The following is a 22,006-nucleotide window of genomic DNA, read 5'->3' on the forward strand; positions in this document are numbered from 1 at the left end:
TCTTTGTAAGCTCACTTTTTGCTTTTTGTATTCAAAACACAAATGGGGCTCCCGAGTGGCTCAGTTGGTAAAACCACCTCCTCTGAGTGTAGACTGAGTGCTACGGCCCCGGCTTGAAGCCGACCGTGTCACTAGCCGACAGTGCCCAGGAGCTCACAGGCGGAACACATTGGCTTCTTTCCGCCGGGGATAGGGATGGGTGCATTGGCAGGTCCCATTAGCAACAGCGACCCCTGCTGGTCTACGTGCCAAAGCTGCATATGAAATGTGTTCCTCCGACTCTGTGCTAGCTTAGCTTAGCTTCGCAGTGCGAAAAGAGCCAGTGGTTGACATCACATGTCTTGGAGGAGGGCATGTGCTTGTCCACGCTCTCCCTGATTGACAGTGTGGGGTTATGCAATGGGACCGAACATCAACGACGACAAATTGGTCATTATAGAATTCGGGGAACTGGCCATTCCAAATTGGGTAGAAAATGGAAAAAAAAAAACAAATGAATTTTGTATTTTCCAAACTGATAACATTTGGTTAAAGTATGATAACTGACTATGTCAAAGTCAATTTCTGTAATTTTCCAAGGTCACTAGTGGGCCTGGTTAGCATTGGGGCCTGTCCTTACTTGTCTGTATAGGCAAAAACAAACAAACAAACAAACAAAAAAAAACAGGCTCAGATTAAGATATGACGTTGTTGACATTGATGGTTGACCTGCAGACAACAAGACACACTACAATTGTATGTGTAACATGATAGCGTCCTCCAGTTTCATAATTAGCACTGTGATTGCTGAACCATCTGAAGGACAGTGTCATACTTCCTTGCTTTTCAAGCATTGCTTTGAGTGAATGCACCTACTTAAAATAACCACTTGTGTTTCTCAGAAATTCATAAGTACCATGTCAAAGTGCATGGCTAAAATAACGGGATTTATAGCATTTTTATTTAAAGAGGTACTCACTTTTTAATACTTCACCATAAAGGCAATGCAGAAAAATCACTAAATTCACATTTTAAAGAAATTAAACTCAGAGGGAAGGAAAAAAGGTCTCCTCTTGTGAGAGCTCCTTTACGTTCAAGTAGATTTAAGCACCTTTTCATTTAACTCATTGGAAATCAACATAGTGCACAATACACCTGCTCATCATTGCATTTAAAGGGAATTTACATTGGGTTTACTATGACAGCATTACAAAAACAATTGTGTTTTTTAATTCGATGTTATGTGGATCAGCGAGCAAGCGAGTTTCGAACCGAGGTTCTCACTGCTCGCTGACAATCTCTTATGGCCAGCATCGTTGTCAGTTGAGCTAAAGGCAAATTGCCCCCATTGGCAACAATGCTACTTAACCAGGTTGACATAGCCGCTGCAACTGCTCGGCTACCTGCCACCCGCTACCAAGGCTTTTACACAGGACTTACAGGAACTATTAACTTCAGCTCTGCCACACAAGTACATACAACCATAGCGTGCAGCCCAAAACACAACAACTAGCCATATTATCATGCAAGAATTATAATCACAATGCCTACAACTATCTATATAAAACAAACATTGCAAAGAAATATGCTTCAGGTATTTGCTCATTGGGAAATTAGAGCTGTCAAAATGCTTTTAAATAGTATGGAGGTAAATCTTCAGAATACAATGACTGCTGTCTTGATTGGTGGTAGGTATCTCTTCCTACCACTAGGGGACAGAAACTGACAATGGGCATGCCCTTGTCATGCTTATCATGGAGCCTCCTAAGGACAGTGGAACAGCAGCGCTGGAATGTAGGATATAAACTGGCCTGTCGACATGATTTGAGACATAGTGAGCATTAAGGAGAGAAATTTGATCATATACTTAGATTAAAGTGCACCCTGTGCTTCAAAGAAACTGCCATTAATGTCTGGGATAGTCTTAGGCTAGCAGGGGTCATGGGAGCTGCAGTTTCACATCCAAAGCATATGTCCCATATTTGAAAAGAATATTCAGGTATCTCAAAATTTGTTTTCCAAGTGGTGCAGTGAAAAATATTCTAAGCACAAAAGGCTGTCAGCAGCCTGTTTACTATCTGTGGGATTCAGCGCATTTCTGCTTTGGTACGAGGCCTCGAAACAGAAATTGGAAGCATTTTATTGATAGACCAACATTAGCTTCCTGAATCTAAGCATTTTTTCTCTGTTGCTCTACAATATAGAGAAATCAACCTCCCAAAGCTGATCGATTTCCCACATTAGGACCTCAAAGCCCATCGAGAAACCAAATAAGCGCCAGATAGCACTTAAAAGCAGGACGAAGGAAACCACTGAATTAGTCCAGTTCATTAAAATCATTAATAGTCATGAAATGAAAGCCACCAGAGTCCAAAAGGCTTAATGCCCTATCCATATTAATTAGGCACCGGGAAATCTGAAGTGAAAAGCAGGCGCTCCAACAGCACTTGCGTTTCACCGAATTAGCAACTGCTCTCCGCAGACCTCCTCTGCTCCCAATTAAAATTCACTTTAATTAAAATTGATCACATTAACAAACTGATGTGGGTAATTAACTGGAGTCCAGGAGTCCCTTCAACATCTCACAGATGTATTGTCGAGCACTTCCCAGGGTGACAGGGCACACGCTGAAGGGGAAGATGCACGCAGAATACACCTCTTCCTCTTTAAACCCTGCGTGCCCAGCATTGGGCTGCCAGTGCTCATGCCGGGTGCCAGCACGAGCCGACACTAATCAAAGTACAACGTTCGCAGCTGGCTGTCCTGAGAAATGATAACTCTGGGTCGGCCTTTGTGTTAATTACCACACAAGACAGGGCAATGATTCAATCAGGCTCAGACCTGGCATTTCTGGCAGACTGAACAGGACCCACAGTGTAGAGGCTGAACTCCACGCCACCAAGGTTATGACAAGAGCAGGGCAGCAGCCAGATGGAGAATCTTCTCTATGCCAATCAATATTCTATCCACTACTCCGTTCCACCTTATTTGGTAGCGGGAGCTACTTCCTTCTGGGTAAATCAGATTGTTCTCTTGTGGTGTAAAACTGTCATTGGGCATGATACGTAAATAACTTTGTCAAGCCAAACCTCTGTGTTGTGCGTATCCTTAAATGTGAAACAATTTTTTATTTGCTGTTTTTATGCAAATTTATAATCAGTGTTATTCTCTTCCCCTGGCTTGATTTACAACAGTCTCATTTGTGATGTCTGAACTGCTGTAATGGCTCTGCCCCCTAGTGGTAGCTCATTCAATCAGTCCTATAGGGCAGGGAAGAGGAATATACAGCAGGCCTACATGCAGAGAGGGCAAGGCTATATGTGATATTCATATTTATACTGAAACATATCTGATGAATTCAGGGGAATTTCTGAAATTTCTTTCCCTAGCATACCCCAGACTGCATATCTCAGTTGGGCAGTGCATTTTTTGTAATGAGTAGGCTCGTCTGCATTCATATTGGATTCATATATTATTGATAAACATCCTCTTCACAAAACCACGGCAGCCTGAATTTTTAAATCTATACCAGTGTATAAGAGTGGCGATCAATGTCATTGGGAAATTAAATTTGCATTTTTGAAATTTCAGTGTCTTCTCTCCCCAATGTATGTCTGAACTAATGTTAACAAAACACTAAGTCACTAAACAATAATACAAGCATTTGTTCAGATAGGCAGGGACACAGCTGAGACACAGGTGCAGATTGTCCTCTGTTTTCGAAAACACATTTTCAAAAAAAGATATAATGATACAATTATTAGCTATTTTAAACATTTATTTAATTTACTCTCAAATTTTAAATCCTCACTAGAAATGAAATTAAATGAAATATAAAGCAACTTGAAAATAGGAAAGTAAGATGAAACTTCATATTGAAATCTCATTTTGTGAATGGAAATTATTCAGCTGTTACTCAAATGGCTTTATTTTGAATAATTTTAATGGCAGATGAACATGTGAAAGTATTTTTTCTAACAGCCTTATAGAGAATATCTCCTTTTTGCATGTATATAACTTGGTATAACCAGGATTACCCATAATTCCAGCACTCACTAACAGGCAAAGATAAGCAATTACAAATGGATGTCTAACACCCTGACTTGAAGTAAACCCTCAGATGACATCCAGATATAGGGATTGACAATTAAATAGAGGGAGTGTCTCCTCCTGCAATCTCTCCCTCTCTCTCTCCCTCTCTTTCTTTCTCTCCTTTTCAGCTTGCTCACATTTACGGCCACATGTAAAAGTTATGGGATCTGGTACATGAAATGGCATTGGTTCAAACAGTAAAGAGACAAATGGCCTGACTTCTGGCACTCTGATCGGTGTGGGGTGAAACAAAGACACCATTTAAATCTGAGGGAGCCTGGATCAGTTTGCAGGGTCCTCAGGCTGAATCCTTTGCCCCTCTGTCTACTGTAAAGGTTTTCCTAAATGATGCTACTCCTCAGCGGAGAATTGGAAGTCTTCCAGAGGACCAAGGCCACTGTCTCAAGCCCCACTCCCTCACACACAGTATGGGTGCTAACCTGTGCTGGGCAGACCATATTTCCTTCACTCCAAAGAGCTGGGAGTCTGTTGCCAGTAGTAATGACGCCCTTTCCAGCACCTCTGTGGATTGGGGTTGGGAGGTCATGACTCACAGGCAATCTGCAGTAAATGGACATGCTATTCGGTCAGATAAATGGCCAGCAGTCTGAAACAAAAGGCAAGGCCCAGATGGGAGATCTATATTCCATCACTTCACTAAGCCATATATGGATAACAAGATTAATTCCTTGTTGATTGCCTGACGTGTGACCACCGATATTGTTTTAACTGCATCTTTATCCTTGCAGTGTGCTTCAAGATGTCAACCACAACAAAAACAAAAGAAGCCATATTCAACTCAGCATTTACTAAAATCCATTCATCTGGAAAATGGACCCCCTTCCTATTCACTACTAAACTGTGTCCACGTTCCATTCCAGAGGTGACAATGGGGATATCCTTCCCCTCTGTCCTCTCCTCAAGCACTGCAAAAAAGGCTGCTAAAAAACTCTCATTTTTCTGTCAAAACAAGATTTACAGTGGGAAAGCTCATAAAATCCCCATGACGTGCCAGAATTAAAAGCACTGGGCCCTTCGCTTGAAAACTTACGACTTGGCGGCTGTAGTTTTACATGTTTCAGCATCGTAAATTTTGCCCAAACGGACGTGAAAGGGACCTGTAAGCATTTGCATAATGCAGAACCTTGAAGCTATTTATTCTGTCCTGGTAAAGCTCAGTGATAATGAGTATTGATGAGAACACGGGAGCTCATTCACACCAGGAAGGGTGTGACACAGCTTGCAGCCAGTTCCTGATAAAGTGGCCTAAAGTCCTATTCACTTTAATATGGAATTTGCATGAATACTATGTGTGTGCTTTCCCTGTTCAAGAAATGATTTGATGGAAATAGGAGGTGGCAGGCAGGAGAGCTGTGCAAGGTGGTACAGGTCCCTGTCTCCCTGCATCTTTCCCCACACTGCCCCACCCCTGCACACAGAACCATAACATGCTCCTCACTCCTCATAAATGATTTCTATCAGCTTGTGACCACGGAGAAAGGAAAGACGCATTGTTTCACCCTTGAACATGCCCCAGGGCTGGCTGAAATCACTGCAGAACTTTCGATGATTACTTTACAGACGGAAAACACCAACCAGTGTTAAAAAAACAAACCCTGCCAGGTTTTCAAAACATACAGACACCAAGCACTCTCTTGTGTAAACAGAGATAAAACACACTTAAACACATTCACAATTTACAGTTGCACCCACATTGCAAGCACAATACCGTCTATTCAACAAAGGTTTTCAGATAAACAAGTTTCCTAATGGAGGCAAAAAACTGAGTGAGAACATCATCATTCTGACTTTTGTGCTGTGATTGAGTTATTAGTGTTTATTTGATATAGACTGATAATGGCAATGCATAATACAATATTTATATATGAATGCATAGCCCTAAATCTCACCCCTCACTGTTGAGAGAAATAGCACATTTGTCTACAGGTTTGTCTTGAGGTCTTTGTCCAGCCATGACACGGAATGAAAATGTATGACACAGGCTTATGTGTGCATGTCATGACAGGTGACATGAGAGAGAGATCAGGTGGAACCATGGAGGGGTGATCTTCAGGTCATATTCAGGGTCAGTTTTGCTTGTCTTATTGGATGACATCATTTTGCACCTCTTCAACACATCTCAGTCCCTTAGCTGTAACTCAACTGCCAATAAATCCTACAGCAATGGATGAAAGCATGTCTGTGTGGGACTGCTGCACAACTGAAACATTGCAAAAGGAAGCAAAAGCAAAGTAATCGTAGATAAATACATTTATCGAACTATGACATTTCCCTTTCCTGATAAGTAGGACTTTCAGGCTTCTTATTGTTACTTTACTTTCTGCTAACATTCTTAATGTTCTTGTAATATTGTTACAACATCTGCTGTGGTAAAGTGGAGAATGGCCTGACTTTTCACCTTTCTGTGGACCAGCATGGAATAGGACCAGATTCACTGGAATGCATGAGTTACATAAATGACATGTACACAGCTGATACTCTGGCCATCTTTACCCCTTCTCATACCTCTCTCCCATATGCCTGCCTGGTAGCCTATGGGCTCCCTCACATCTCACACAGCATCGGGGACCAAACCTAGCCCATGACCATGACTGTGACCAGAATGTGTCAAAAATTATTTTCATGGGTTTATCTCAGTCAAAGATATTTTTATTCAGTTTTTCCCATTTTGTCTGCCTGTTTTTTTTTTTTTGATTCCCTATGGCAGTAGTACCCTGTAAAGCCTATTGTGATGTAGGATGCAATTGCTACTGATTGATTACACTGTGTAACAAATTTTGACTTTTTTTTTTGTTCCTGTGTAGTAAGTGTTATTCCCTAGTTGCTTATGCCTAAAAAGTATAGAAAATGGCTATTATTCCCTTCAAACTTTTGTGACCAGGACAGTGATATTTTGAAATTCACCTATTTTCCAGAACATTCCAGATAGATTCAGTGCTGAGTAGCTGATATAGAACTTTCTAGAACTTTAGAGAACTTTCAAGAACTTTCTAGAATTTTTTTAGAACTTTCCAGTAATACAAATAGTAGTATAAATGCAGGGGCCTTAAGCCCACCAGTTCATTTTAGTTATAGCTGCCTAAGTGAATACATATCTGCATTTTTCTGAGATGGCATCAAGAGGCTGCAAGCATCCGGCAGACGCATTAAGATGTCACAAAGATGTTACAAAGATAACTCTCCCAGTAATGAACACAAATCACTTCGATATCCCATTTTGCAGGAAAATCGACACCAGAGCTGTGTACCCACAGATTAAAGCATGCATTTAAATTGAGTTTTAAACAGCTGCACCCAGCATGGGGTGTCATTTGTAGAGGAGGCATCAAGTGCCAGCCATCAATAATGCGCAGTGAGGGAAACATCGCAGTACTGATGATTGCTTTGCTAGAAACACTCTAGCGCCACCTGCTGGTTGTATCACCATGGTGCAAATTCAGTGAGAGAGAATACAGTTACGTATTACACACTCACTATTAGCATTCCCATAACAAGCATGGTTTTGAACAGTCACCAAATCCAAGAAAATAATATACAATATAATATACTGCAATATTATTGTATATAATAAATTGTAAGTTATTATTTGACCACAGAGTTTATCAGTATTCAAAGCTTATCTGAATTAATTATTACTGAACTTCAAAATCTACTTTAGGTCACAGTTAAATCCACCTCAAATACATATTCTGGAGTTCTCAGTGTGAAGTGGGAAACCGGTGAAACAGCAGCAGTGAAAACCAAGACTGATAAAATAAGGATTTATGTAAAAGTGAGCATATGTTTTAGATCAGGGCTTCCAAAAACTTGGTGGTTCACAGAAGGCCATATTTAAACATAAGCAGTACTACTGTTGAAATAAGTCACAGGGTGCTTCCACTAAATTCGTGGGATAATTTATTGCATTCTCTTAATTCTTTTACAGAAGTATTAATATGATCAATACAAAAAATCAGTACTCTCTCTGATAATTTCATGAGAACAATCAAAATGTGATGCTTATGGAGATTAGGAAAGTGACATCACTAGTGTGGTGCAGAGATTTGTGGCAAAAACACCTTCTCCAAACAAATCCAACAAAAAAATGAATCCGCTTCTTACAGGGATGCTGGCCTTTTTACTGTTTCCCAGGTATCTAAATGATAGAAACATAGTCAAGTACAGGATTAGCACTGCAGTCAATTTCAAAGAAATGAAAAGCCAATACATGATGTTCATCTTGACGGGATGATCTGTGAAGACTTCCTGGCGCTATCAACAATATTGTGTCCCCCATGTGCCCCCATGTGTCACAAAATAGTATTACATCCACTGAGGTTCAGTATATTCAGTTGCAAACTGAAAAACAGTTGGAGAACAAGACCATTTGTACTCCTAATTTTAATCCTTTGTGTTATACAGCTGTCATCATATATACTGTTTGCTTAGCAGATGCTCTTATCCAGATTGACTTCTGTATCTTACAATTTTTACATGTTACTGATTTACACAGCCACTTTTGGGTTACAACCAATGATACTCACCGCTACACCTAACATATTTAAGATTTCTTAAAGAATTTATTCATCATTGGCCATTGCTCTACTTTGTCCATTATAACCATAAAAATGCCATCTATTTACTCTGAGAGTTTTGTAAGACAAACTGTAAATTAAAGATACTGAACATCAGATACACTCGTAGCTATTGTTACTGCTGTTAACTTAAAGTACTGGAATAACACATGCAGACTAATAAACACAATCCAGTAGTATACAAACTGCAGAACAGTTTTTTTTTCATAGTGTCTTATTTTGAAGAACTCACTGGTTTCTGATTTTCTGCCTCTGTGGTCCAGGGAAGGGCAAGACATCTGCTGGGGGCTTTCACCTTATGAAACACATAAAGCTCACAATGACTCACCAACGGATGGAACATCACCTCTGTCGACTTCACTACTGACAACTAGCACACTGCACACAGCAGGGTCATTTCTGTTGATGCCTGCTTACCAGGGGACCCTCCTTCGGCTCCATCTCCTGCCTGATGCCATCTGGACCGTGGGCCTTCTTCATTCGTACGTAACTGGCTCTCATCTCAACCCTCTCCTTGCAATCTAGAGCATAAGGTGGAAACACTCAACATGCAGAGCCCCTCCATCTAGGGGCACTGCCCTCTGGCCTTGTACCTGCACTGCATGTTCTCTGATCATGTGACCATCAGTCCCACGTAGGCAGTTATATATCACACATGATCCTTCTGCAGCTTTCTTTGTGTTTGTGCACTAAATGGGTGACATGCCACTCAGAATTATGCACTGAGTGATAAAGTGTGAGCTCAGGGTAAACAACTCCTGGCTGAAAAACCATTTCTTATCTTCCTACGCTATCTGCATTTGTCATTGTAAGGTTAGCCCACCTGGGTTTAAAAACTTAATGGAAATCCATATGAGCACAGAGTGTGTCTGTTGGATTTGTTGATGACAGTCTGTCAACTACATTTATAAAATTAACTGGTTAATTATTCAGTAATTTGCCACAGCAAAATGCTGCATACAAACACCCACACACCCACACACAGACACATATAATTATTTACCAGCAAGTTTGTGTGCAATGCACCTTTTGAAGTGAGTACACTTATAATGTTGGAAAAGAACACAGTAGCTTTTTGGTCAGAGAGCATGCAGCCACCCCACTGTTTCAGTAAACATCTATCCTTCTGCCTTTCCAAATACAGACGCACCCAGGTCACACAGGTCAGCGAGTTCCAGAGTGTCAGGGTGCAGCAGTGTGGACCCCTTCAGAGCATTGCTAATGACCATGCAACCACCCTCTGTACAGGGACACACACTGTCCTGGAGGACCAATAAGCCCAATAAGTCACACCCAGCGTCAAGGGATTTTAAAAGGTGAGGGTTTCCTGAATGCTGCTGCTAGGGGTTTGTGCCCACAGATTTGATAGCACACTATCAAATTGCAGCTCATTGTTTGTTTTTAGAAGGAAAGAAAAGATCAGATATTCTCCCAAGACATGCTGTTTTGGACCTTCTTCTCTGCCTTATTTAGGATAATAATCTTTTGGACCTTTAATGCCTCAGATGCATGATGGCCTTTTGTTCATTCATTCCACTGCTAACACCAATTATGGTAATGACTTTGATGCAGAGCAGAGCAGAGTTGTGAATTCCACCTGTGATTTTTTTTTCCTTTTTTCCCTTGCTGGAAGGTAGGAGAAGATATTTTCACAGGTCAGTGAGGCAGTGTGGTTTAAAATCAGTGGTGTGGGTGACTCTTGCATAGCTTGGAGAGATGCTCTCTCATAGGTACTCAACATCACCCTCATGTCTCCTGGAAAGGGACTTCAGAGCACTGCAGTTGTTACAGATGTTTACACTACCAAGCACTGCATGCAAGTATCATACAGTTTGAGGATTCACCTGGTTAAAGGTGCTTGAATATTACACGATGTCACTATATACATAAAGAAAAATAAAAACATGTATCTAGTATTGCATATAGTGTGGCAGATGAACTGAAGTCTATGTTTAGAGGAATAAATAAAGACTTAAGAACTTTTTGGTGGTCAGTTAGTCATCAGAAAGCTAGAGAGAGCTGATAAAGTTCTGTCACACATCTGCAGTATGTAATACATTCTTTCCACCCAACTTAACATTGTCTGGTCAATGTTATAATGTTCTCTGCTCAGAATGTTCGCCATTTGGAAATTCTTCCCAGGGAAAGTGATTTGTTGGACATATTAAGCATACAGCATTTTAGACAGCACTTAAAAATCCAAAGGATTGATTGATTCTTAGTATGCCCAACCAAACAATCCACCAGAGTCAGTTATTATTATTTCAGAGAACTTAATAACAATATAAACAGTAATTGATCAAGGCCTCTTGTCAGTTCTGCGCTAGAGATGCATGAATACAAAGATAGATTGCTACATATAGATATCACAAATTCTGAACATTTTGCCCTACATTCTGGTGGCAGATTAAGCCCAAATCAAACAGTAGTCTGTAATACCATAATACCAGGCCAACAAAATCTCCAAGGAAAAAAGTTTCTAGATCCACATCATAAATGTACAAGGCCTTGTTTGTCTGACATTCCCGCGGTTCCCACATTCAAGGGCATTTTGTTCTGTTTTTTCACAAAGGGAGGCTTGGTCAGGCGGCTGCCCTCAGCCCAGTGAAGGCCAGAGCGACCTCAGCCAGAGTGGTTTTTCCCGGGGGGGCTGACTGCGCCTGTCTGTGACTGACAGAAGAGTACTGCAGGGGGGGTGACAGTAAAAGGAGGGTGTCTGACCTTTAGCAGTCAGGAAGGGCTCTCCTGTAGACACGCAGATCAGCATGTCCCTCTCGATGTCAGCCCAGGCGAGGAGAGGCTCCCCGTCCGTTGTGTACAGCTGAGAAGCGGGCTGGGCCAGCCTCAGTCTGGAGGTGCTGTTACTCAAGAGCTGAAGCACAGAGTATTGCAGAGACTGCATGTATGAGCTTATACATTATTACATTACATTACATTACGTTATATACATATGCTGTGCCCTTCTCATGCTAATATAACCCAGATAACATAACCCTTGTTAAAGACACTAAAGCATTATAGCAAAGTTGTGGGAATCCATACAAAAAATATATATGTATATATACAGTATAGAGAGAGAATATAGTCCAGACAATATATTGGTTCAGTAAGTATATAAATCAATGTCATTTTAGTAGATTGCAATATATTTCTGATTGCTATTCACATACTTTCATTATATTTCCAACATAATCTTGGGCTGAACGACATATTTCTTTGTGCATTAGAATATATTTCATTTTTGTATGGGAATGCTATACATTCCCAAGCATAATCCCTTTAGCAGTCACTGCTTTGTCTAACAGAGTGATGTTTGAACATTACCACAGTTAATGAGTGTGCCACCATGAAACATTCTGGGTGTTCACCTCTTCAATGTTTTGTCCCCAGACATACACCGCTTGCTTCTGGTCTCCATTGCAGTACATCAGCACTCTTTTGACATCAGGCTGGTTGTATAAATTGGTCAGACTCTTGGAGAGCTTCTTCCGGATGGGTTTGTAATTCTTTGCCTGCATGGCCTCCACTTCAGCAAGGTGCACCTAGAAGATGCAAGTACCCCAGCCGATAGCTCACTAAACATGAATGAAAGGTTGAACAAATAAACACTGGCTGCTTTTCAGGATCCTATGTTTACAGGACTCTTCGGCACTGAGCCCCTGAATAAAATATGTCATATTTGTAAGAAACCCAAATTCTTTTAGTCTAGTTTAGTTATAAGGACATTTGCAATTGTTCACGATAGAACTGGCCTTCTTTCAACAATTTATCAGAAAGTGATAGGGTGGAGTCTGAATGGCAAAGTGACAGGACTCTGTGAGAGTCCTTCTTGTGTCAGCGCTGCTATGTTAGAGCAGTGTATGGCTCCCATCCTCCATCCTGACGCACAGGAGAGGTCTGTCAGGACCGGCAAGCCTGTGTTATGTGTTGTGCTGCCCCTCCCTACCTCCATGTTCTGCAGGTCCTCCATCAGCTTCACCTCCTCCTGGCTGACCACCGTCCAGCCCCCCTCCACCACTACAGGCTTAGCTGGGCTCTTGGTGGGGACCATCCTGGCTGGGCTCTGCCCAGAGATCCTTCGGCCTATCAAAGTGCAGAATGCAAGACCAGGTCACAGGTCAGATCTGTCAAACTACAGAGCAGTTTGTCTGAGCCACAGCTGAAATCTAACATTCACAACTTCACGGCAAATAAATTTTATTCCTAATTCTTGTTCCTGTCAATTTTGGTCTAATAATGAGTATCAGTTTTTCCTTTAAATACAAAAGAGCCACATAACTGTGACAATGTGACAGTGATATTTTTTGGGGGGTGAGGGGAGTTTAAGGAGTAGAGACTGCAATGCAAAAATGCTGTATGTTTTTATAAGAACATAATGGTTACATTTAATCCTTTCAATACACTTTTCCCTGAGCCACAAACAGAAGGGTCTAACCACTTTTTTAAGATTAGGAAAAGTTGGAGGGTTCATGCTTACATCAGAACAGCTTTCTAAAATATGAATGAGTGTTTGCTGACCTTGCATATGCCTCATTCTGTGTCTCTTTATCGCCAGGTCTGCTAGCAGTTTCTCCTTCTGCTGCCAGTTCTTCCACTGTTGCCTCTGTTTTCTGTGGACAACTGGAGATCACATGATTTGAGTTATTAGCATATATATTACTGGTATTACTAGATGTTAGGTTCACAAAGGAATTAGACATAGGGACCATTTATTAGGCAGAGTGCCACAAAATGTTTTGCAGATGGGCTGATGGGAGGTGATTAGAAGTTCAGAGCCCCTAAATATACACTGCAGGCTCTTGCTGTGGACTTCACATCCCATCAGCCTTGTTGTGAAACCTTAGGTAACTTCCTGTCTATTAAACACTCTCTCTACCTAATTCCTTCATAACGCTGTCTCCAAATGACCTCAGTGTGACCCACAATAATAACTCAGAGGGGAATAATTTAATTACGCTCTAATTGATAGCCATGTTTGCAGGGTTACTGGGTTATGCTGAATGAACATCACCTGCCAAGTCTGCATCCAGCGACACAAATTTAATTAGCACGCTGCCTTTTACAGGGCAAGCATTAAATCTGCTATTAACAAGTCTGTGCTCGCCTGCTACGATGTCTACCATTCAGATCACACACAAACTGTGCCAACTGCTAGCAGATAGCCAATGGAGGCCTGGCTCCCCCTTGTTGCTTTTGTGATGATGGAGGGACTAATGTGCGTTACCATCGACTGGGAGAAAGGGCTCCCCACAGGATACCCAAACATCGATGGGGGTCCTTAGGATGAGAGCCACTAGGGTCTTGTCCATGGCATCCAGGTCCTCTGTGGTCACCTGGGGCAGGAGCTCACTCTCGGGGCACACTGTTCTTGCCACCCCAGAGCCTGGCTGGCCTAGAGGGAGGAGGTGGGAGATGTCTGGTTTAGGAAGTAAAGAGTAGAAAACAGGCTTTGGATTCAAACCCCACAAACCCAAGCCTATTCTCCTCACCTCCTGTGTCTGTGCTCGAGTGGGCAGTGGGCTGGGCAACTTTGTCTGTATCTGCATCTATGTCTTTGTCTGTATCTACATCTGTGTCTGCATTTGTGCAGTGCTCCTGGAGGCACTTGTTGATGGCCCAGGCCTTCAGTTGCTGCATGGTGAGGATCTGCATGCCGTCTGAGGTGTAGAGTCGACAGGCTGCCCGGGGCAGCTGCAGCTTGGTGGTGCACTGAGACAGCAGCTAGATCACAAAGACACAAGCTCTAAGACAGGAGGATATGAATGTCTGGCCAGAAAATATGCGCCACATTTTAAAGACTAAAAAACAAAAACAATATTTACATTTACATTTGCATTTATTCATTTGGCAGACGCTTTTATCCAAAGTGACTTACAAGTGAAGCAGAGAACAACACAAGCAAAAGCCATACAAGGAGTCACAATATTAGAAGTGCTGCACGACCAAGTTTCAATAGTTAGCCAGACAAGGCACAAGCTATTTGGTAGAGACATAAGTGCATTAATCCATTAAATTTCAATTTTTTTAAAAGATAAACAGAGTTTAGTGATTCAGTGATTCAGGTTATCAGTGGAGTACGGAAGAGCTGTGTTTTCAGATGTTTCTTAAGAATAGTGAGGGACTCGGCTGAATGGATGAAGTGTGGAAGGTCATTTCACCATCAGGAGACAACGGCGGAGAAAGTTCTGGATAGTGATTTTGTGCTGTAGTGTGAGGGGACCATCGCTTGCTATTTGGTACCAGAGCACAGTGGCTGTGAGGGAACATAGGCTTGTAGTTGTAACAGTGAGCAGGAAGGACCCAGATGCAGAGATAACTCAAGGAACATGAGAGGATTACAACAGACAAAGAATCTTTACTACACAAGCAAACGTTGGCACAGGAAAGCACAGAACGCAGGCAAGCTCAAGACTGAGCAAGGAACACCACAACAGACAGGGTTTAAATACAGCAAACATTCAAGACTAACTACAAACACATGTGAACAATCAGACAAAGATTAGACATACACAGTGCAAACACAAACAGGAAGTAATGTCCCTCTGGTGGATGTTACAGGAAGCAGCAGGCAACTGGGACAGATAGGCTGTCATGAGGACGCCTGCTGGTCGTTGCAGGAAGCCGTCCCTGAAACCCTGACAGTAGTAGTGAGTTCAGGTACAGTATGTAGGTGCAACTTTGTTGGTTGTTCTGAACACAAGCAACAAGCCCTTGTACCTGGTGCGGGCAGCTACAGGGAGCCAGTGGAGTGAGACAAAGTGAGAAACGTGGGCCCTCTTCAGCTGGTTGAAACCAGATGCGCAGCCAGATTTTGTATCAACTGCAGAGGCTTAATGGTGTATGCAGTTAGGCCAGCCAAGAGAGCATTGTAGCAGTATAACATAAAAAAGCATATGTGAAACTTGCTTTATTATATGTTCTGAGAACTTAGAGAAAGCTTTTCATTTTTCAAAATGCAAAATGCATCAAAAATGGAATATATTGCATAGTCCTCTGTGAGTCAAGTATAATGGTATCAGCCAATGCAAGGCAACTTATGCAACAATAATTCAAGGTTTCTTCAGCAGCTTTATATAAACAACAGTACTCTGTTACAGATGCTTCTGTTAAATTTGTCTTTGTCCTTACATGTACTGCTTGTCAACAACACCTCAGGTCTTTTTTTCCTCAGTGTTGGCTAACAGAGTGTCAGATAAATGACTGAAGTACTGCGCTTGTCTTTTTTCCTGCCCCCTGTGAGTTTGCCAAGCAGCTACATTGCAGCCTCCACTGTGGTTTGCAGAGCCCAAGGGCATCTCACCAGGGGCATCTTCACTGCGGTGATCAGCTGGCCCTCCTCCAGTCCCCTCCCGTTCCTGCGGGCCAGAATCTTCACAGCTGGCTGAGCGCGGGCTGTGGTGGTCTCACGGGGCTGCGTCTCCCTCCTCAAAGAGTCCAGACGCTCCTCCAGACTGCACAGCGTACTCTCTGCTGCAGATGCACTGAGATCTGTCTGCAACACACAACACCTGGGCCTGGAGCTACAATCCCCTCCACCGCAAGCACCCCCTCCCCTGGGCTTTCATCGGGAGAAACTAAACTCAATAAGCACCCATGCCAATGGATGAAACTGCTGCCATTGGAATTCATAAACAAGGCATTTCAGCACTTTTTGTTCTTGAGTTCTAGATCCAGTTTTTGTTGTTTTTGTGTTTTTGTAAGTTTTTTTTATACTTGTTTCACATGTTTGATGGAGAAAATGAAAGTGAGCTATTTAACATATAGTACCCGCAGGGCTGTGGGAAGTAGGGGTACTGCGGGTGCTGCAGCACCCCCTGTTGGAAAAGGCAGACATCACATCACTCTCTGCCAGATGCAAAAAAATAATGCTTGAGGAAGTTTTGAGAAATAATTAGTAATATTGTGTAATTATTAATTATTAAAATAATGCCAAGCATCATGGTCAACGGACATGGAAGTGGCTGCATTATGTTGCTGAGACCGATCGAGTTTTGTGTTTTGCTTGCCTGAAAGAAGTGGAAAAATCTTATCAATGCAGATAGTTTTAGGGCAGACAATCCATTCGTATTTGTATCCTTGTTAATTAAACAATCTCATGCTGTAGCTTCTGCAATGGCACACAAATTTCAGACAATCTGCAGTGTTTCGCGAACATAATCATTTATTCTAATTACTTGATTGGTGTTGATTATTCTGTGAATTATTTGTTTTATTGTTAATCAAGGAGGATAAAGGGGAACAGGTTTAAAGTAATGATGGATTTAAAGGTAGTGTTCGGGCTTCCCGTTTCCAGCTCACCCGCCACCACTGGGCGTATGTTATATTAGAATGTGACGTTATGGATGGAATTTTCACCAAAAAAGCTTTCACTCAAACTTGTTAAATAAAAATTAATTTATGTGTATGATGTCGCCTATAGCCTATTCATCGCGAATGCTAATCTTAAACCCCCCCACCCCCCAGGCTGGACACACAAAAAATTCACCTCCCACTACAGCACTCCCAACTTAAAGCCTCTTCTCATGGCCCTGAGTACCCTGACTTAACAACATATCTTATTTTCATATAAACATATAAAAAGTAAAGTATATGCTATGTCTACATTATTTGGGTTGATGAATATAAATGTGACTTTTCAACATTTTTGTCCTGCTAAGTCAAAAAAGGCATTTTGTCTCTAATCAACAGCTGTTCATTTGCTTGCCATGCCAATAATGCTGACATACTCTGTGCCAGTCATTGATGTTAATCAGATTGATTTTTTAAGTAGCAAAGTTCCCAGTTTGTACAGGATGTGGGTTTGAGGTCCTGTCTGGCAGGGCACAAGGCACTCTTCCTGTGGCAGTGGCACAACCTGAGGTATTTTTGGGAGAGCTGCATGTATGCTGACCTGCAGGACAGTGAGGCTCTTGAAGGGTCCATTGGGGCTCAGTGTGCTGTCCTTGCGAGCCGTGGAGCAGCGGAAGGTGGAGTCATTTGGAAGCTCCTGCAGTACGCGTGTCCCCCTTAGTATTTTGGCACAGGATGAGCACAACTCTGTCCTTCCAGTCCCACTGGAGCCAGGGAAGTAAAAGCCCTACCATGACAGCGTTTGGGAAACAACCATTCTAATGGTTACAGTGCAATCACTTAAATACCAGGCTTCCTATCAGCTGCAGAAATTCCATGGTTTTAAGTGCTTCCATGACTACTTTGCCCTTACAACTTACTTTTATGTTACCTATGGTTTTGCACATTACAATTTTCTTTGTGTCTGAGCACTCTGTGCCACGGCTTAGTGTTTCATTTCAGTAGTACTACTAATCTATTCAGGAAACTTTGGTTGAAAAATTTGGTTGAAAAGAAAACCACCTGTCAATTGGGAATAAATATAGAAAGCCCTGCTATTTACTTCATTTGATAATATTAACACTGAAACCTTGCGATGAGGAAACACTGTTATTTCAATATTCAGGGGTTCATTTATGAGATGGCTGCTTCACATGGTCACAGGTTCATATAAAATTTTAAGGCCTTTTGTCCTTCGCCTGTGGCCTCAAAGACTTCCTCAGGAGTCCAACCATAACATTACAGCAACATTACCACAACAATATTGCTGTTATTTCTTCAGATGTTACAATTTCACTGCCTCTCTTGGTGTCCTGAATCATTCATGACTAAACACCGGCCCAAGGAAGACCCTGATGAATCATTTGTAATGCAAAGTAATTCTGAACTATGACAGAGCAGGAAGGCCTCTGTGCTTGACTGAACAGGCCATAGGTCAGTCTGTGTAAAGGGCTGAGCCAGTCTGATTTGGAGGTCTGGATCTGCTCACCTGCTGGTGCAAGGGCTCAGGGGACACACAGGTGGTACAGAGTGAGGCATGGATGGCAGCTGTCACTCCCTGGTCCAACTCTGTGGTGTAGAAGGCGCTCAGCACCCTGGCTTGCAGCAGCCAGCCCCACTTCTGATTGGCTGCTCCATAGCTGTATGGCCTGTACTTCTGCAACCATGCCAGTCCACATTAGTCCCCTACCTCACTGTGCAACACACGGAGAAGTTCAGCCCTCCTCATTCACAGTTTGGCTGCAACTAAGGCTTTTTTCCATTGTACATTCTGTATTTTTTACAGTTTGAAATGAACAAAAATAAGAGGTGACAAACAGAGCGTCAGAGAAATGTTTCCTTACATTTGATTTTCAGTAAAAGCCAAACCACACAGCTGTAGAACTGAAATCTGTTCAGAAAATCAGTTGAAATGAGTTTTTAAAGCCTGAGAATTCTACAGTGAATCAGAGACATATTATACAGAAATCTTATGTTTTCCTGTTTTTTTGTTTGCTTGTTTAAACTGCACTGTGGCTGGCTGATAGTACAGTAAAACCACCTGCAGAATGACAGGGCAGCCAGGGACAGGAACCAGTCTGCCTGTTTGTCCAGGTGCAATCTTTGGCATGGAGACGGCTAGCACCAGGCCTGGGTTAGCCAGTAGATGAAAAGTCCTGGAGAAAGAAGGAAGTGGAGATGTTGAGACAAACACAGAGGCAGTGATCTGTGGGTCTGTTATAAAACAACCCCTTCCACCTTTAATGGTTTTTACACTACTTCAGATTAAAGCTTTACACGAGAACAGCTGAAACTATAAGCACAGATAAATGGGGTTTTCTTATTATGGGAACAAAAAAATCTTGGTTCCCATGTTCCCAGTATTTTTCTTATTTAAGGAAAAAATGTCTTCATATAAAAAATAACCTTGAAAAAATTGTCTTGCAAGCCAAGTGAGATGTGGTGAGACATTCTAATATTGCAATGTGTTTTCACTATTGAGTTCCATGTGTTTTCCAGCTTGCATGGGTTTGGATATGCAGTGCACGATAGATACATCTTTATTGAATGAGATGGAAAGACTAGTCGAAGTTAATGCCTCAGGTATCTTCTGTGGATGGGGTGGGCACATGCTCTTACCATTCCTTTTCTTTCAGCACCCAACGCTGGTTGGTGTCGTCTGGATTTTGCTGCAGCAACTGCAGGGCCATCCCAGCTTGTGCTCCCTCTGTCGCCCTCACCCCCAGAACCAGCCAGGGACACCTGCAGTTCACAATCTGCCCCTCCCTATACTCAAACTGCTGTCGGTCAGCCTGTGAGGCCCCCTCTCGCCTACAGTGAGGCCCTCCCCAAACAGAGAGACCCGAGTCAGCCATAACTGTGCCTAAGACACATTATACTGACATTTGAGAGAGTGCATATGAGGGATGAGCATAGCAGCAGCTTCACAAGGCTTCACTACATTAAACTATTTGGATCAAAGGTTTCCTGAGCAACTCATTCATTTAAATCTCAGATTGTATTTTAGACTGGGCTTTCTTCCACACTCATAAATGCATTTGATTCTGTAGTAAAATTTTGTACTGTTGTTGACAATAATGTATATGTTACACAGATACATCCTGACATCAAGTTGTTAATGGACATCTTTTACAACATGAAAGAATCCTCTAAAGAGGCAAGCCTGACCTATGCTTGTTGCTCAGGTCCATGCTGGTAAAGCCTTCTCTGTTGTCATTCTGAATGCCATAATCTTCAGGATACCCTAAGTCCTCTTGCCATGGGTATCTGAAAGGCGAATGCTTCTCATCCAGTTTGCGGTGTGCTTTAGAGTGGGAATCTTCTCTGTGAAAAGATAAGCAACAACAAGGCTGACACTCCAGAGAACACTATAAACCATAGCATTAATGCTCTATGTGCACAGACCAAGATAAATCACCACATTACACAAAAGAGAATTGTACACGAAGTGAACACGAAGTGTGTTGTGCTGACACACTCACATTATGACATTGAGGAGGTCATTCCTATCGCCCGTGTCCTCCTGGTTAGTTGGATCTAGACACTCCTCCTTACTCTGTTCCTCCAATGCCATACAGAATTCTGCCACTGTGAGCCGGGCCCCCTCCTTCAGCTCTCCCACCACCTCCAGAACCAGATCTGAGCCAAGCGAAGACAGTGATCACTCATGGACTGACACAGCACAGTAACTTCAGCAGACAGAAACAAGGCTGGGATGTACCCATCTCATAACATGTAAAACTGCTACAGGTCCTACAGCGTTAAAAGAAGGCAGAGAGAATATCCTCTATGGTGTGAAGCACCTTGGTGGCCTCGCATAGCGCAGTAGTGTCGGACCAGAGACACATCCCACTCCAAGCTGTTCAAAAGGAGTCGCCTCTCCTTGTTGGCCTGGCAGACCCGGGGGTTCACCCACTGCTCTCCACATGACACATACACCTGGAAGAGATGGGGGGGGGGGGGGGGGTCCATCCATATACACTCCGCATGGTTTTCTATGTACCTACTGCCATACAGCCACACTGAGAGCGCTGAGAACTCAAATACTCATTAGTCTTCAGAATCTTTGTGCAGAGGTTTATATTTACCAACTGGTCCCTCTGCAGGTCTTTGAGAAGAAATATTTCCTTTCCATCTTCATCAAACAGCCTCCGAGCAGCAAGAGGCAGCTCCAGTGACTCAGTGCACCTGGAAAAGGAGACCAAGGTATAAAACTGGTGCAAAATGACTGCTGTGCATCACCCAGGTAGATGCTACACATCGGTGGCAGTTGTGAAGAGTCCCCCCCCCCCCCTTTAAGTGCTTGAAGATCCATGAAAGGTGCTATACAAATGGAAACTATTTATTATGACTGTTTTTGTTGTTGTGGGATATACAAGAGCAAAAGCAGCAAAAACTGAAAACATTTCACGTTTTGCTGTCATGTTCCAGGCAAGGTACAGCACAGAATAACACTGTTATTGTTGGTATGACAGCAAGGCTATGGTACCAGCATGGATTTGGATTTGACAAGAAGTGATTAAGGACACTATCTCATGCTATTCTCTACAGAGAATTTATTCTTGTTCTCACACCACTAATATTAACCTAAATAAATGTGTTGCTTTTACAGTCACTGCAATGTTGTTTTATCTATCAAATAAAAGAGGTCTTCACATTTATGACCCCACTTGTCAAAGACAAATTGATATGCAGGAAAATGGTGGTAGTAGCCAAAATGAGCAGCAAAAGCAGATAAAGTAGAAATTACTGAGCCATGACAAGCAGATTCAAATTGAACTGAGTGTGTACAAAATGATATCTTAATAGGCTTTAATAACACAGCCCCATTTAAAGCAGTTGGAGATTAAATTGCTGTGTACAGAACTGGCTTGAGATGAGCCCATTAAAAAGTGTCCTATATGATGAGGCCATGCAGTGCAGCATCCTGCAAACATCTCAGTAGTCATACTGGACAATACTATGGGGGAAATTCTTCATCATATGTGTGTTACAATAGCCATCACCTCTGA

The 22,006-nt window shown here is 42.3% G+C and overlaps 1 protein-coding gene across 1 annotated transcript in view; it reads right to left on the reverse strand.

Annotated features, from left to right (window-relative positions):
- Window positions 1-8,134: 8,134 nt before the first annotated feature.
- Window positions 8,135-22,006, reverse strand: part of LOC118781640 (doublecortin domain-containing protein 1-like) — an 85,252-nt gene continuing 71,380 nt past the window's right edge. The window contains exons 23-40 of the mRNA XM_036534650.1: window positions 21,083-21,182; window positions 20,798-20,933; window positions 20,477-20,633; window positions 20,163-20,318; window positions 19,614-19,805; window positions 19,036-19,150; window positions 18,484-18,651; window positions 17,557-17,652; window positions 15,967-16,158; window positions 14,156-14,387; window positions 13,891-14,058; window positions 13,185-13,286; window positions 12,613-12,749; window positions 12,035-12,208; window positions 11,388-11,538; window positions 9,084-9,187; window positions 8,899-8,961; window positions 8,135-8,227 (exon numbers count right to left, since the gene is read on the reverse strand). Coding sequence (XP_036390543.1) covers window positions 8,210-8,227; window positions 8,899-8,961; window positions 9,084-9,187; window positions 11,388-11,538; window positions 12,035-12,208; window positions 12,613-12,749; window positions 13,185-13,286; window positions 13,891-14,058; window positions 14,156-14,387; window positions 15,967-16,158; window positions 17,557-17,652; window positions 18,484-18,651; window positions 19,036-19,150; window positions 19,614-19,805; window positions 20,163-20,318; window positions 20,477-20,633; window positions 20,798-20,933; window positions 21,083-21,182 — 2,461 coding nt within the window. The 3' untranslated portion in view covers window positions 8,135-8,209. The remainder of the gene's footprint in view (window positions 8,228-8,898; window positions 8,962-9,083; window positions 9,188-11,387; window positions 11,539-12,034; window positions 12,209-12,612; window positions 12,750-13,184; window positions 13,287-13,890; window positions 14,059-14,155; window positions 14,388-15,966; window positions 16,159-17,556; window positions 17,653-18,483; window positions 18,652-19,035; window positions 19,151-19,613; window positions 19,806-20,162; window positions 20,319-20,476; window positions 20,634-20,797; window positions 20,934-21,082; window positions 21,183-22,006) is intronic.

The sequence above is a fragment of the Megalops cyprinoides genome, chromosome 8 (assembly GCF_013368585.1).
Source record: "Megalops cyprinoides isolate fMegCyp1 chromosome 8, fMegCyp1.pri, whole genome shotgun sequence".
Taxonomy (NCBI): Eukaryota; Metazoa; Chordata; class Actinopteri; order Elopiformes; family Megalopidae; genus Megalops; species Megalops cyprinoides.